Source organism: Corvus kubaryi, unplaced genomic scaffold, assembly GCF_017639235.1.
Source record: "Corvus kubaryi isolate FWS band 111438036 unplaced genomic scaffold, C.kubaryi_AGA036_p1.0 137, whole genome shotgun sequence".
Lineage (NCBI taxonomy): Eukaryota > Metazoa > Chordata > Aves > Passeriformes > Corvidae > Corvus > Corvus kubaryi.
The window spans coordinates 15,260,835-15,277,481 of NW_024580671.1; the positions used below are offsets into that span (position 1 = coordinate 15,260,835).

General features: G+C 38.6%; 1 protein-coding gene across 43 annotated transcripts in view; it reads right to left on the minus strand.

The window, feature by feature from the left end:
• The window catches only part of NRCAM (neuronal cell adhesion molecule), a 149,611-nt gene that overhangs the window by 66,449 nt on the left and 66,515 nt on the right, over nucleotides 1-16,647 (minus strand). For 31 of the 43 annotated variants that reach the window (XM_042018000.1, XM_042017999.1, XM_042018004.1 and 28 more), the window contains 2 exons: nucleotides 2,481-2,669; nucleotides 115-132 (listed from right to left, as the gene is read on the minus strand). In XM_042018000.1, the coding sequence (XP_041873934.1) occupies nucleotides 115-132; nucleotides 2,481-2,571 (109 nt within the window). In that variant the 5' untranslated portion in view covers nucleotides 2,572-2,669. Of the gene's footprint in view, nucleotides 1-114; nucleotides 133-2,480; nucleotides 2,670-16,086; nucleotides 16,214-16,647 lie in introns of those variants that run through there. The other 12 variants (XM_042018023.1, XM_042018014.1, XM_042018008.1 and 9 more) reach the window with 3 other exon arrangements.

Here is a 16,647-nt window from a genome sequence, read left to right on the forward strand (position 1 = left end):
CAAATTATCAACAAAATGTCAGAATCACACATTTTGGACTGCAATTCAATTTGCAACACAATCAGTATTAATTTTCAGCAGCACACAGCCTATTTTTAGTGAAGAGTAACTTACATTCTTCTAGAAGTTTTGCTTTTATTCCCAGATCAGAATCAGCAGTTGAATGGACAAATGGAGATTAAAGAGAAACATTTGTTAGTGAAGAGAAAATTAGCAATTTTGAGAGGGAAGATAAGTATCTCTGACAAGTACATTGGTCACCATTAGAAAGAAAACATTTAAAACATTTAGCACTGCAACCCATGCAGCAATGCCTGAAATTCCAGTCACAAATTTCCATTGTGTCAGATATTACTACATTTATCTCAAAGGTCATGGTATGAGAAACTTTTCTGAAGTGTTCACTTTTTAAGGGCAACCATGGTATGTGATTTTGGCCTTGCAAGGACATAAAACACTAATACTGAGGAGACAGCAGCAAATAGAATTAATGGAGTGCACTACCCTCATGCTGCAGTCAAAATCAATCCACCCATATGATCACATGGAAGAACTGAGTGAATGCTTCAGGCTAAAATTACACTTGTAAAGACAAAAGCACCTAATTCTACTCAACAGACTTCTAACCCCTTTTGGTTAGGAAAACAACTAAACAAACAAAAAAATCGTCTTAGCTGTCAGATCTTTATTGCTTACTTCCAACGTTTTGCATAAACATGTCTCTTTGGCAAGAGGTCAAATGTCCTTGAGTCCCCTACATTTTCAGTCATTCCTTGCCTGCTTTGAGGAGATGCTGACTAGGAACTAATGAACTTGCTATGGATAGGAACTTCTAACCTGGATGAAACCTAAATGTTCATTTAATCAAGTATATTCCCACCACCAGGTCTCTGTGGTGGGTATTTAGGGAAGACCCACAAAAAAACCTAAGTCCTTCCCTTGTGGTGCTCTCCCAGAGCCCATTCTCATCATGATTTATGAAAGCAATACCATCATTCTAGATGCAATTTCTGGCTAAAAATTCAAGTATGCGACTTTATCAGACCCCACAAAGTAGAAGGCAATTAAATTCTCAGTAGAGAATTAAAATTATACATCTAAAAGAGCTATTCATTTTTGTCTATTGATGTATTTCTGGTAAATTTAACCCAAAATCTTACTCTTAATATAAAGATATTAGAGAGGTGCAGAATTTGTATTAGTTCCTAAACTACAAGACAGGCTTAAAACACTATTTATAGCCCGAAAAGATATTTAAAGAGAAAAATTAAGTTTTGAAAAAAACGCATTCATTCATCAAACTTTCAAAGCCTTCTTTAACCCACAGCTTATTGCTCTAAAGGCATTTACAACACAGCAAGTTGGATGTGATTCAGATATATTGATTTTATTACAGAATTACAGGTCATTGGTTTGATAGGCTTGTAAAGTGCAAGGGGGAAAAAAAACCCACCAAAGCACTTGCAATGTATGTCAATGAAAGAAAAACATGCATTTCTGGAAGGCAGGAAGGTATCAAAACCACAGGGGTAAAGAAAGCCGTGCAGATTAGAATCACAGGCAAATTTACGGATGTATTAATCCATCAATTAAACACCAACCCTAATGCTCTCTTCCCTGGTAATTAGTTTAACAAATGAATAGTCAGTGAGAGGTGCAACATGGTTCACCGAATTCTGAAAATGTGATCATGCTTTCATGAAAGAAAGTATCAACCTGAAGCATGAGTAATTTGTTAAAATCAGCTACTAAGAACAGAAAGTGCAGCAGCTACCACTGCATCCTCTTCAGCAAGGAATGCTACCTTCAAGGTTCCCCACTAACAGAGTTCTATCCTGGACAACAACTTCAGATCTTGGGATTTCTCCTCCTCCAGACGTTTCCTCATGTGTTAATGCGGGAGTTCCCTGCTCAGCACATTTTTAACATGTTTTTAACTTAGTTAATTACTTAACTGTTTTCAGGCACTGCTTAAGAAATCTAAGAGCCTTACTTACCCTTTTGCATCAAAAAACAAGATGGTTTGAGTGCCTGAATTTTAGGTACTTGAATTTTTTACTAGCTCTCATATCAGCTCCTGGGAACCCCTTCTCAGAAGGGTGATTGTTTACAGCAGCTAGGAGTTGTCCTGGGGTTTTTAGCAAATTATCAATATGATCTTAATTTCACAAATAATTAGCATTTAGCTGGGGTTTTCTGCCCTTCTTCATTTAGATCAAACAAAGGCACACTGAAGTGTAAGTAGGATTCTGTGAGAATCCCACGTTAAACCTTCTCAACTGAACAATGTAAATCATTTTATATGCACAGGTTTTGAAAATCTTCAGTAAGTGTAAATATTCTTAATTATAATGTCCTGATTGAAGTTCCCAAACACACTCCATGTTTTAGCTCCATATTGGAGTTATCTTCATCTTCCTACAGAAATTATTTAACTAATCTTCCATTATTCTCCACTTATTTATCAGGTTAATACTTACAGTCAAGAGGTACATCGAGTGCAGAAATAATTTGGCACAGAAAGAGGACCAAGGAAGCTTTGCTTGTAGGTATGCTCATCTTTTTCATCATGATTTTAGGCTGTACTGAGTAAATCACACTTGAAGAATGAAGTTCAACTTCATAAGACTAGATAGCTTGCAATAGTTATGTAAGTATAGACATGAAACCTGGTAAATAATAAAAAAAAGAACAATATGTAGACACAATGGAGAGTTAAACGATCACATGCATCTCAATAATATTATGAAATACAAGCAGTCTAAACACCATATCCAAAGATAACAGTTACACCATTTGTTCTACTGAAATCCAAGAAACCCACCAGTTCTTAGGTCACCTAGATCATAACCCTTTCCTAAAGAAGCTACTAAACAACTCCTATAACCTTATTGAATGGAAATACAAATACCTCTCCTAAGAAGGATAAAGCAGCAGGCAGTCCATCTAGTCAAAAAAGAGTATATACTAAAGATAATAGTCCTCTGAAGTAGATGTAGTGGATTAAAAGCTCTCAATGCCCACCTAGGCTCACCTTCAAGCACCCTGCACCACTCCTGGAAAGAGTCATTTTAAGCATCTCCTCCAAGGAAAACATGTCAAATCATGAATTTGCTAAGTAAACTGTGGAATCTTTCTGCAGCTTTGAGTTAGGTATCCCATCTTCTCCCAACTTTGGGACTCTTTCTAATAAGATAGCTGTAGACTGAATACACAAGACTTCATGAAGGTGCTGAGGTGCTACCATATGTACTGTGTCTAGGCTCCTATTTCTGGATTTCTGATTCCTCTCAAAATAGGTAACATCAAAATACTTTGTCATTTCTAGCCTGAAACCAAAATCTAATTAACTGTCAGCATATTCTCAAACACCCTTCTCCTCCTTTCATATGTGACGAACTGTCGGTAATGAAACTTAAGGGAAATCTGTTCTTTGAAATGTGCTAGATTCCCCCCTCCGCCAAGCATGAGAGATCACATTAGCCACGCAGAATAATTCTGGCTCCTTCCTTATTTTTTGCATTCAGGACCAAGCCTGAGCTGAGAAGAATGTTGGAGAAGTGAAAACTAGCTGCCTGCAAGCCCCATAAGCATCACCAGTGACCTACAAAGAGCTATGCAGCCTTAGAAATCCAAATGGTGCTTATGCAATGCATTCTCAGTAAATGGACATCCCCTGAGAAAGTACTTCCAGGATGCCAGATGGATCAGAAATTTCACAGTGATCAGCATTAATTCAACTTGAAGTGAAGTGAACCATGACTTGCTCAGCTCTGGCCACAGATATGAAACACAATGCTATCCAGTCCACAAGGAGTTAAAGTTGCAAAGAAGCAGCCACTTTACAAATGTTAAATAAAGAGTTGTTTGTGCTTCCTGAAGTTACTTAAACCAGTCTATGCTAAGAATTTCCCTCAATTTTCACATTACAGAAGAAATTATGCCTCTTAATTGCTGCTATAAATTATCCTTCTCTTTGTACAGTCCTCTGAGAAGAGACTAGAATTGGAAACTATAACTGAGGTGTGGAGCTCTACCTTTGATCCTCACCTAGGACATCAAGTTCCCTGATTCTTACTGTCACTATCTGTAAAACAGATTTTTGTTTCAAAATAAGAATATTCCAGTAGGCTAAGGTTCTAGACATGTACTACTTGGAGCTGTTGGAAACTGCTGACTGGGGCATCACGGAAGAGGGCAAGTTGCTTATGGACATTCCAAACTATCTCTAGGACTTCGTACCGTAACGTAACGACTAATTATTTGTCATGGCAGATTAGAAAAATTACAAAACATATCAGAAGAGAGAACACTGTAGTTCTGGCCTTTGCATACTTATTTATACACACTGGAACTGCACAAGCAGACAAGGTGGCATGCCTACCTCCAAACTACTTAGAAAGGGGTTCAGACATATAGCAGGAATGCATGAAAAATACTCAGACTTTCCTAGAAGAATGAACTGAACTTTCCTACATTTTAAATGAGCACCCTAAATTGCTGGGGCTGGGGAAGGTGAGAAGTGTTTTCTCCATCCAGTTTTTGGCACATATAGTTTACTATGCTCCTGCTGCAGTGAGCAAGGGGAAGGAGAAGAGCTTTTATCAAGAGTGCCTGAGAGCACTCCAGCACGTTTCCTGCAATGAAGTGCTCCCCAGAAAAGCTGATTTTATTCCATCAACTACAGCTGTCTGCCCTTCTCCAGTTAAACTAGGTTCTCACCCCCTGTTCTTCTGATCCTTGTGTCATCTCCTCATTACAGTATCACTGCAATTATCAAGGGGCCCTCTCTGTGCAATGACCCAGAATTTACAGGATACTCTGAAGTACTGCACAATTGAACCTTGACTTTTATTGGTTCTTCCTATACAACGTTTCAGTTCTCCTTACGAAACCCTGAAAACCTGATTATCCACTTTACTGTCTTGTTCTTTCAACATGTAAAATGAGTATTGCAGTGATTTGAGAGTATTTTAAAATTAAATTGCATTTGCTTTGAACAAGTACAAATGAATACACAAGCACTGGTGAATCAGGCAGGAGCAATTAAAATGATGGGGAAAGTAATACCCTTGAGAAATTGTCTCATACTGTCTACTTCTGCTACTGCAATGTTCCAGTAGGATACCTATTGAATCTGCTGCTGGGATGTTTGCATACAATATGGGAATTCAACCTGAGAGAGGCAATGTGCCCAAAGTGTTTGCGATAGAACATTACTGAAAATGATTTTAGGTTTGTCGGCACAACTGGGTGCTCTTGCTGAATATATTCAAGATTAAATCTGGCACAATTTAGTATGAATACAACAGCTGCTATATAGAACTAAACATTGCTTTGACATAACATTATCTGCTACAAAATAAGGCCAGGCCTCCAAGCGCAGATCAATGTAAAGGCTTCAATTGCAAAACTTGAAATATTTATACAGCAGATTGCCTTTTCCTCCAGACAATTTATTTAAGATCTTGTGTAACTCAGACATTTTGTCCTACCCTTTTCATAGGAAAACACATGTATTGTGACAGTTCATTCAGGAGTTTACTCACCAATTTGTACAAAATTAGATTTTCTGTACCACCATACCTCCTTTGTACTTAAAAAAATGTCACTTGTTACATCTTCTGTGAAAAGCAATTTCAAATGACCTAAATGTACTTAACGACTTGTACATAAAAGAAAAAGTGTTGAAGATTATAATCAAAAAGCACAAAATGCTTGTTTTTGAGGACAACTGCAATAGCCTTATCACTTAATGGAAGGTCTTTACAGGGCTTATGTGTTTTACACAGCTATGCTAAGTATGCAAGTATTAATAAGATGACTTAATCTATTTTTGAACAACTGGTTTCAAATTTCACACTTTTTTTTTAGGTTATCTAGTATTTGCAATAACAGGTCACATAAAAAACTCTAATTGGAAACAATTATTTAATTTAAAACCTTTCAAATAGAAACTGATAACAATGCACTCAGCATTACACTACCTAAGCAGCACAGACACAGCACTAATAGAAACAAAAATGCTATTTAGATATTGCCTTTATTCTAACTATTTTTATGGAGGTAGCATGACATAATAGACTAAAGACCCATGTATGTGTCAACAGGCCTAAGGAGTATTCAAAATTCTGCTCTTGAATAATCTTGTAGTCAATGCAGTTCCCACCGATTTGCTTTCCCTATCTCTTACCTACTAGGTGTAAATTATCCAAGTTATGGTCTGTTTCCAGGTAGCTGGTATTAATCTACTTACCACAGGATACATAGCTCTAGAGTGTCTGAATAGAGGTGCACATAAAAAGAAATAATTTTTAAAACTTTCTAAAAGTACACCAAATTAGACCTATTTCTCATCCTCTAGAACCCTGGAAAACACCACACTGGTCTCCTCCAAGTTTTCAATTTGCCACAATCTACTATAAATCTATTCTCTGAAGTCATCAGGGAATACTAAATCATCTTCTGTGACCTCCTGTTTATGAAGCTTAAGCCCATTGCTTTGGATTTGGCTACACTAAACGTGCTGTACGGACATACCTTTAGAGAGAACTGGATGAAAAATAAACTACACAGACAGAACTCCTGAATTAAACAAGATCTCCTCAGGACTAATTCAGATGCTTCAGGTACTTATTAGGGTTAGATGTTTATATGCATTTAGCCATTTTCAAGCTATTTTGACAAAGGCAGATGGCCTTGTGTGCCACACTAAATGTTCTCAGCAGTTTTATATACAGCAAAAAATCATCAGCCTGGTTACACTCTTGAACTGCCACTGCACTCAGCATTACTGTTTTGGCTCTGAGACTGTACTTAAGCATTCATAGTGGTCTCCTTCCTTTTCACGATCCAGACACAACTTACAGTCTCTCTACTCTCACTCTCTATTTTCCACTATGGGAAAGCCACAGTCCTTGAAACTTCTTTATTGACAATCCTATATTAAGACCTGCCAGCTGGTTTGTTATTCATCAAAGTCTGGTCTGTTTTGCTACATAGTTAAATTCATGTTTTTATTAATTGGTTTCACATGGCAATAAGTCAAATGCTTTTCAAAGTCTTTTACATTGACACCATCATCTTACCAAACTTGTAATTTTATCAGATATTAGAAGATTAAAATCAAGTTTCTGTCAATAATTTGTTTTACAAGCCCTACTTTCCATAAAACTCTGAGCAGAATCAATTTTACTCAAGGCCTTTAATTCCCTATCAGCTGAGTCCCCAATCAGCTTTTTCCATATGTTCACTGTGATTTATATCAGGCTATATTTACCCTGCTCAATCTGCTTGTCTATTCTGAATCTGGGCAGAACACCAGCTTTCTTCCAGTCTTAAGGAACATATTAAAAATGAAAACCTGTGAACCAGATATCTTCCCCACTGGCTCTTTTGGAACTCACAGGTAGACCCACTGCACCTACACTTGCTGAATTACATAAAACTATGTATCTTCAACATCTACTAATGGTTACTATGACTAAAGAAGCTTCCCATCCTTATATGATGCATCATAATTTTTCTTCCAATTTGTCATGTTACTTGAAATAATAAAACAACAGCAAGAGAAGAAAATTACTGTGGAGTACATCAGAAAACAGTGCTGACCCTGTTTCTGTTCCTAAGACTTGGTCCTAAAAAAACCCTAAATATTTGCTTGCTTGTCTCCACCATGGCAATGACCAACACATCTGCCATGAGAACAGAAGCTCTTTCAACACAAGTATCAATACTGACTGTACATCTGCACAGCCCCAGCACAATGAGATCCAACTGCTTCCAGCATAACTTCAGTATCAACTGCTGAACCAGCAACGGAGAACCACTTCAATTATTCACCCATTTTCCACTGCCACGGAACTGCACTTGTACCCTGATGCACCCTTGCATGAGGCTGACTCCTCTGGCCCTGCCAGGACTGAGCAGGGTTTGCACTGCTCTTCCCTGAACACTATAAAATTTCATAGGTGCTAACTGGATCTCTTTGGTAAATCACTATGAGCTAAAAAAGCAAGAATAGCAGTTCTTAAAAAATCCACTCTTATTTCAACTGTCTGCTCAAGAAATACAATCTATGAGCACCAAAAAATGTAGGGAAAAAAACCCCCAAACAACTAAGCACAGAGATCAAATCTCTAATTAAGGGCTGCAGGTAAGCCTGTAAACTCAGTCATGTGTCACAGACTTGAATCCTTAGAGCAGCCACTTAGAGTTGATTTTTAAAACACTGGAGCAAAGCCAATCTGTCCTTTTACAGTTGTCTTACATATTCCCTGAAGGCCTATATTGGATTTGGCCCTTTTGAGGATTTAAAAAGAGCAGCACTTACTTTTTAGATCCTGCTCAGCTTAAATTATAAACTGCTTTGGCGGGGGTGACTATGTACATGGCTGAGCAAAGCTGCAGATAGCCCTCAAATAGGTAGGTAAGCCTAGTAAGCCTGGCAGGTTTAGATGCCTCCAGAGTCAAATCAGCATCTGAACAGCACTTTTGTATTGCAAATTTAAACAGATGTCTCAGTCTTGCTAGGGTCTTTTCTGGTGTCATAAATTCTTGATTGGATTCAGATTCTTTCACCTTTTTTACCCCCTTGCACAAAAATGATGGAATGGAACATAAAGCTAATGGTGTAGTGACATCTATTTCAGTAGCCCTTTAGAGTCATTACAGCCTGAACACTTCATCTCTCGTGCATGTATACATACTTTACTGCCTTTCAAAGACTTGGTTGAGATGCTTGAATTGAGTGTAACTTCGCAAATCTGCTGAAGACCATAAGTTTACAAAGGGGGGAGTGAAAACATAACTTGCATCAGTTTAGAGAGAGCTAGTTTAGCTTGAAGCAAATCACTAAATATGGGGATGAAGGAAAGAATTCTGCTTGATCATTAAAATTCTCAGTAAGTTAGAAAGAATTCAGAGTAAGTGAGAGAAAATAAACTAAGAAAACACATTTTTACAGGACATGGATGGTAAAAACAGGTACCTAGATGATGGTATTATTAGGATAGTTCTTTACACTTCAACACTTTTAGAGCATGCAAATGATCTTGTTGCTCCCTAAGTACAAATAATTCAGCACGAAGTTCAACAAGACAAACATTTGCAAGTAGCCCATCTCTTTCCCTCTGAAAGGTTTTGCAATAGAACAAAACAGTGCTTATGAGAAAAAATATCAATGTATCATCAGCCTGCTATGACAACCATACCATAGTGTGCAAATAGAACTAGAAGGAAAACTGCAGTGGGCAGAAGGAAAATGCACCTTTATCCTCAGTGAAGACTCCCAGTTCAGTTATTTATAAATATGCAAAGAGGATGCTCAGCTGAAATATTCCCTGAAATATTAATTTCTTTACCTGGGAGATAGGATGAAATGGATTTTTTTTCTATTTTCCTAATTTTTTTCTACCCATCAGAATATATGATGACCTACCTATGGAGAACGTAATACATTCTGTATTACACTGGTTAATTACCTTCTTTGCATCCCTACCGCTAACTCCAAAAGCACTGACTGTCCAGAGTATTCCATGAAGATATTCTCATGAAAACCATACTGTGCAAAAGAGCAGAATTTGATTCACAGACAGGGCAACTCCTCCCTTGGGGAAGTAGAGCAGAAACCACTAATATTAGCATGAAATGCTGGAATAGTTATGGTAAAGAGGAGGTCACTCAGAATAGGGACATTGCCAGAAACTGAGGACTACAGCATTCTGTCAGATATGAAACCTTAACAAGTACATGAACAAAGGAGGGTAAACAGTGCAGAGGGTACAAACTCCAGCTAGCTGCTCTGGGTTCGTTTTTTGGAGATGGGGGTTGGGGACTAGCCACCTATGTGCAACACACTACTTAACAGGTAAAAGTCAGCCTGTTTGCTCATTTAATTTTAAATATTTCTGTTAAAGTAGTTACAATTACACCTGTTACCTGCCCACCACTAAAAACTGAAATGAACAGAGAACTCTGATACAAACACTTCAACACTATAGAAATATTCTTGCCTTTCTCTCTAAAAGTGAGAGCTGATAATCTTCACAATGATTATAGCTGTGCAAACCAAGTCTGTTCCTGCTTTAAACAGCAGTAATTAATGCTTCTACTGCTCCCAACAGAATTATGTGAGACTTAAGTAAATGAACCAACTTTTAATTTGTTTGTAGATACCACCAGTGTTGTGGTACATTTCACAACCAGGTCACTACGCTCAGAAATGCTGCTGAGGATCATATGTGCAGGGGTGACCAGTGTCCTAACAACGGTCAGAAAGAACTTGCCTAGTTCAAGATTTTCTGAAAGTGATTCCTGAAGTGATTTTTATCACTTCTTTACATGAGCATCTCTAATTTCCCCTCACTCTCAAATAACTCATAAGAACTCACAAAGTTCTGATTAACTTCATTGCCTTCATAAAGCTTGCCTGCTGCAGCTGGACACCTCAATTCTATAGATAAAATAAAGCAGGGAAGGTTGGCATTCAAGTTTTCTTTTTTTCTCTGCTGCCTTTGTTTTCCTTTTTTCTTTTCTTGAATCTCTGCTCAGCCCTAGTGAGACCACATCTGGAGTGCTGTGTCCAGTTTTGGACTCCTCAGGACAAGAGAGACATGGAGTTACTGGAGAGGGTCCCACAGAGGGTAACTAAGATGAGTAAGGGGCTGGAGCACCTCTCTTACAAGTAAAGGCTGAGGGAGCTGGGTGTGTTCAGCCTCAAGAAGAGACAACTGAGAGGGGACCTCATCAATGTCTGTCAGTGTCTGAAGGGAGGGTGTCAGAAGGATGGAGCCAAGCTCCTCTCAGTGCTGCCAGGTATTGGGACAACAAGCATTAGGTAGAAACTGATGGACAGAAAGTTCCACCTGAATACGAGGAAGAACTTCTTTACTGTGTAGGTGACTGAGCACTGGATCAGATTGTACAGAGAGGCTGTGGAGTCTTCCTCACTGATGATATTCAAGAACTGTCTAGACACAATCCTGAGCAATGTGCTCCAGGACAAGCCTGCTTGAGCAGACAGGTTGGACCAGATGACCCATTGTGGTCCCTTCGAACTTTACCCATTCTGTGGTTATTGTGGACATTGTGGAAATTTAAATGGGAGTACACAGCAGGGTAAGGCCTGACAGGATGTGCACAGCATCTGTGAACAATGACACAACCACACTGTGAAAAATAGCACAACCTCACTGCCTGCTGCCATCATTTAGAGCTTACTTGGCTGGCACTTGAGACGGCAAAGGAGACTTGTCATCTGCCCTCAAGACCTCCACAGGGAGCTCACCACCACAACACAGGTAGATTCTGCCAGGGTTTCTCACATTGTGCAGGAGTAAGGCACAGAGTGATCTGGATGCACTGTCTTCTGCCTACAAATATTAATTGTTAATTAATTAATCCGTGAAGTGGCAGACTCACCCAGAGAGAGGTCAGGACAGACACTTCTCTGAGCTTGGAGTTGAGGGGAGAGAAGAGTGAAGGTGTAGGACAGACAACTAACTGTTGAAGCAAAACACTGCAATAGGATTGAGAAGATACCAGATAAATAATACCTCTTGGGATGGGAAAGGCAAGAAGGAAAGTGTGCACATACTTAAAGGCAGAAAGGTTGAAATTTCATGTTAAAATTTCATATGCATTAAGTCAGATGTAAAGAAATTGAAAGTATTCAACATGATATTAACATGAAAACAGAGATATTTCAGCACAGACTGCTGGGACTGTAATCATCCTGACCTCTCACTCTGAAGTACAAATCATGTACATCATTCTACTCCTCATACAGCTCTTACTTTAGTCAATTCCCTTGCTAGTGGACATCAAAGCCATGCCAAAATATAAGCAGGCAGAGAAGACCAGCCTGGCTGAACAGAGAGGTTTGGCTTCAACTTGGTGAAAAAAGGAGAGCGTGTGACCTTTGGAAGAAGGGGCAGGCACCTTGGTAGGATTACAAAGCCAGTGTGAGGTTAGGCAGGGAGAAAATTAGAAGGACCAAAGCCCAATTACAACTTAATGTGGCTACTGATGTAGAAAACAATAAAAAATTTTCTATAACTACATGAGCAACAAAAGGAGGGCCAAGAAGAATTCCCACCCTTTATTGGATGCAGGGTGAAACATAGTGACAAAGGATGAGGAAAGAGCTGAGATACTTCTTTGAAATCCCTTCTTTGCCTCAGTCTTAAAAAACAAGACCTGTTGTCCTCCGGGTACCCAGCCCCCTGATCTGGGACACAGGGACAGGGAGCAGAAAGAAGCCCCCATAATCCAAGAGGGAATGGTCATTGATCTGCTACACCACTTAGACACACACAAGTCAATGGGGCTGGATGAGATTGACCCAACGGTATTGAGGGAGCTGGTGGAAGTGCTCACTGAGCCACTCTCCATGATTTACCAGCACTCCTGGCTAACTGGGATGGTCCCAGTTGACTGTAGGTTAGCTATTGTGATGTCCATCTACAAGAAGGGTGAGAAGGAGGATCCAGGGAACTCAGCCATGTCAGCCTGACATCAGTGCCAGGGAAGATCATGGAGCAGATAATCTTGAGTGCCATCATGTGTCACATACAGAACAACGAGGGGTTCAGGACCAGCCACAACAGGGGTTTAGGAAAAGCAGGTCCTGCGTGAGCAACCTGAGATCCTTCTATGACAAGGTGACCCACTTAGCAGATGAGGGAAAGGCTGTGAATGTTGTCTACTAGACTTTATTAAAGCCTTTGATACTGTTTCCCACAGCATTATCCTGGAAAAACTGGAAAAACTTGGATGAGCATACTCTTTGATGAGTAAAAGAACTGGCTGGATGGCTGTGCCCAGAGAGTGGTGGTGAATGGCAGCCAGTTGGCAGCTGGTCACCAGTGGTGTTCCCCAGGGCTCAGTATTGGGGCTCCTCCTGTTCATTATCTTTATCAATGATCTGGATGAGGGAACCAAGTGCACCCTCAGTGAGTTTGCAGACGACACCAAGCTGGGTGGGAGTGTTGCTCTGCTGGAAGGAAGGAAGGCCCTACAGAGGGATCTGGACATGCTGCATCGATGGGTCAAGGCCATGAGGTTCAAGAAGGCCAAGTGCCAGGTCCTGCACTTGGGTCACAACAACCTCCAGCAGTGCTACAGGCTGGGGGAAGAGTGGCTCGGAAGTGGCCCGGTGGGAATGGATTCTGTGGGTTTTGGCCAGCAGTCATCTGAACACAAGCCAGTGTGTGCCCAGGTGGCCAAGAAAGCCAATGGCATCCTGGCCTGTATCAGCAATGGTGTGGCCAGCAGGACCAGGGCAGGGATTGTCCTTCTCAATCGTACTCAGCACTGGTGAAGCTACACCTTGAATCCTGTGTTCACTTTTGGGCACCCCACTACAAGCAAGACACTGAGGTGCTAGAGTGTGTCCAGAGAAGGGCAATGAGGCTGGTGAAGGGTCTGGAGCACAGATCTCATGAGGAACAGCTGAGGGAGCTGGGACTGTTTAGCCTGGAGAAAAGCGGGCTGAAGTGGGACCTTTTGAAATGAGGTTGTAACGAGGTGGGGGTTGGCCTCTTCTCCAAAGTAACAAGAGATAGGACAAGAGGAAATGGCCTCAAGTTGTGCCAGGGGAAGTTTAGATTGGATATGAGAAAAAATTTCTTCACGGAAAAGGCGGTCAAGCACTGGAACAGATTGCCCAGAGAAGTGGTTTAGTCGCCATGCCTGGAGGTATTTAGAAGACGTGTACATGTGGCACTTTGGGACATGGTTTAGTGGGGGACTTGACAGTGCTGGGTTAATGGCTGGATGTGACGATCTTGGAGGTCTTTTCCAACCTAACCCATTCTGTCATACTGTGATTCTGTAAAAATGAACATTTTCAGTTCAGAGCAGGGTAAGTGCCTTGGATCAAAACTTTGGAAGCATAGATGACATTTTGGATGAACCAGAATTGCACCCATTATTCCTTCTCCCTGGAGTCTATTCTTATTCAGAACTACCATCTTCTTTCCATTTACTACTATATCTTTCTTCCTGTTTAAGACAAACTGTGTGATTTTAGCCAGTTTTACTGACACTGACTATTAAACCACATCTGTGCAAACGGACAGACCCATGTTGCTATGTTATTCTAGGGGGAAGACTTCAAATAACAGATATAATTTACTAAAATTCATTTTTTTAGGATTTACCCTTCATTTTGCCAATGTTATTCAATCAAATCTCTGACTGGCTTCATTTGGCTAAATCAAATATTGGTTTGATTAAGATTTGTTTTATAATCTTTACTCCAGCTGATTCCGTTAACTCTCTGTTCCCCAGCCATTTTCTTGTATCTGCATTATCAAAGACCAGAAAAAGAGAATTTGTTCAAAAATATAAATTAATGTCTATTTTTATGCATTTCACATTTATGTAAATGTGAAAAATTTCTCTGCTATTATGATTTAAAGGATTAGTATGGCTTTTAGTTGAATGTATTTTTCAGTTTAATGTATCAAAAAATAAAACCCTGCAGCTTAATTCTCACAATAAAGCTTGCACTTCTAATAGAGTTTTAAAACATCATGAAAAAACTGAAACCTAAATTGGGTGTGCTAACCCACATTTCCATGCTGTTGCTCTTTCATTTGAAATATATTTTTTATGTTAAGAATATTTTCAATTTTCCATTTAAAAGAATCAGAGAAGGCACTTAAAACCACTGAAATAATGTAATTTCAGGTGCAATTTAAGCCAGCACAATAGGACAAAGCAAATAACTAGAGCTGGAGTATGCCTTTTTATAAAGTCATTAATTCAAACCTTAAGGGTAAAAAAGCTCATTTATTCATCAAGAAGTTAATCCCGTTTGTCCCCTAACTGGGAAATAGCTTTCCCTGCATTTTTTTTTTTTGTATGTCTGTGCTCCTCATTAATGAAACAAAAAAATTTTACCCAGGACTTCAGATCTATTATATAAGTAAACATTACACTTTGATGTAAAAATTTACATTGTTCACAGAATCATTTGAATTTCACATTCATATTACCACTGAGGAGATAAAAGAAATTTCTTTAAAAGAAATTTCACTGCCATATTCACTACTGTTTTCTTTGACTTTTTAAAACTACTTTATCCTTTATATCAAAATCTCAAATGCAAACAGCACACATTGCAAGAATAGTATTTTTTTCTGTTTAAATTAAGGTCATCACAGTTCTGCACAGTCATTCCAATGGATGATTAAAAACTTTATTCCATTAAAGGTACTCTCTCTCACTCATTATATGAATACTATTGCAAGCATATATGATATCCTTCCACAAAATAATACTAAATACTGAATTAAAGAAAGATTCTTCAAGGTGAAGGAAAAAGAGCATTGCAAGAGGAAAACACAATACAGAATCCCCAAATAACTAAAAAAAATATATTCATGAAATTCTGTTGCTAGTTCTGCAAAAGCACTTCACTACACAACTTGTAAACCAGACTGTAAATTGGTACTAGCAGACTGATAACTGTACTACTGTATTCACACTAGAGAATGACTACATTTAATGATTCAAAAATAAAAATAGCTTATTTACATTTATACCTATATAATATTTGTATTACACAATGAGGCTTCCAAAGTAATATCTGCTTTTTATGACAATATGTCTAGGCAGAGAAACAAGGTAGCACTGAAACGAAATTAATTCCTATTCTCATGAAAAGGCACTGTTTTATAATTATGTATCCATTTTCTTTCCAAACTGCCATTTTTTCCTAAGCCAGGTTATTTGCTCAATTTCTAGACACACATAGAAATTGAGCAAATTAAAAAAAAAAAAATGAAAACCAAATTTCTCTCCAATTACACAAGTACACTAAGAGTAATTTCTCACAGCACGACTATTAAAAATTATTTCACTCAATTTTGCCAGGTCTAATTTGTTTGCAGTTGTAACATCTAATGCATGTTTTTCATGAAAATGCAGTACCAAATATGAATGTTTCAGAAACAGAAATTTCAAGAAACTATAACAGTGAAGGCAAGACATTTAAAAAGTGAAAATAAATCATTCCTCATTAGCTTTGATTACTTCAAACACTTGGCTATGGTTTACAGTTTTTATAAATTATCTTACTCTTTGAGGCAATTTTCAGTCAATCCAGTCATAGTTAGAATAACAACGTATCAAGGCAGCTTGTCAGTCAGACCCTTCTCCTTCACACATCTTGAAATACTGATCCTTCAAAGAAAACACAAAGGACTGTTCACTTGACTCTCAAGCAACACCTGCAGGTGATACAGCTATATTAGCATAACACTGTTTTGGATTTCAGCACATAAAGAATGAAAAATTGCTATAAATCAACATTAAAGGTCAAAATTATTTTCTCAGACATGTTAATTTGAACTGAGAGAGATGCTGTTGTCCCAGGATTTTTAATTTTACATTAAGTTGCCTTACTGCTTATACACCAGAGAAACTGTAATATAACTAAAACCAGAAAGTACTCTTTAATCTTTAATATATTATTAAATTTTGGTGGTTTTGCAATTTATCCAGAGATATAGTACCACTTAAAACTGTTCTTTATTGTATTCATTTTAATCAAATGTTATTTTAATTGGGTCTGTAAGGACATGTAGAAACTACTGCACCATAGGGAAGAAAGTAATTTTTGATCTTCTGTTCTTACAT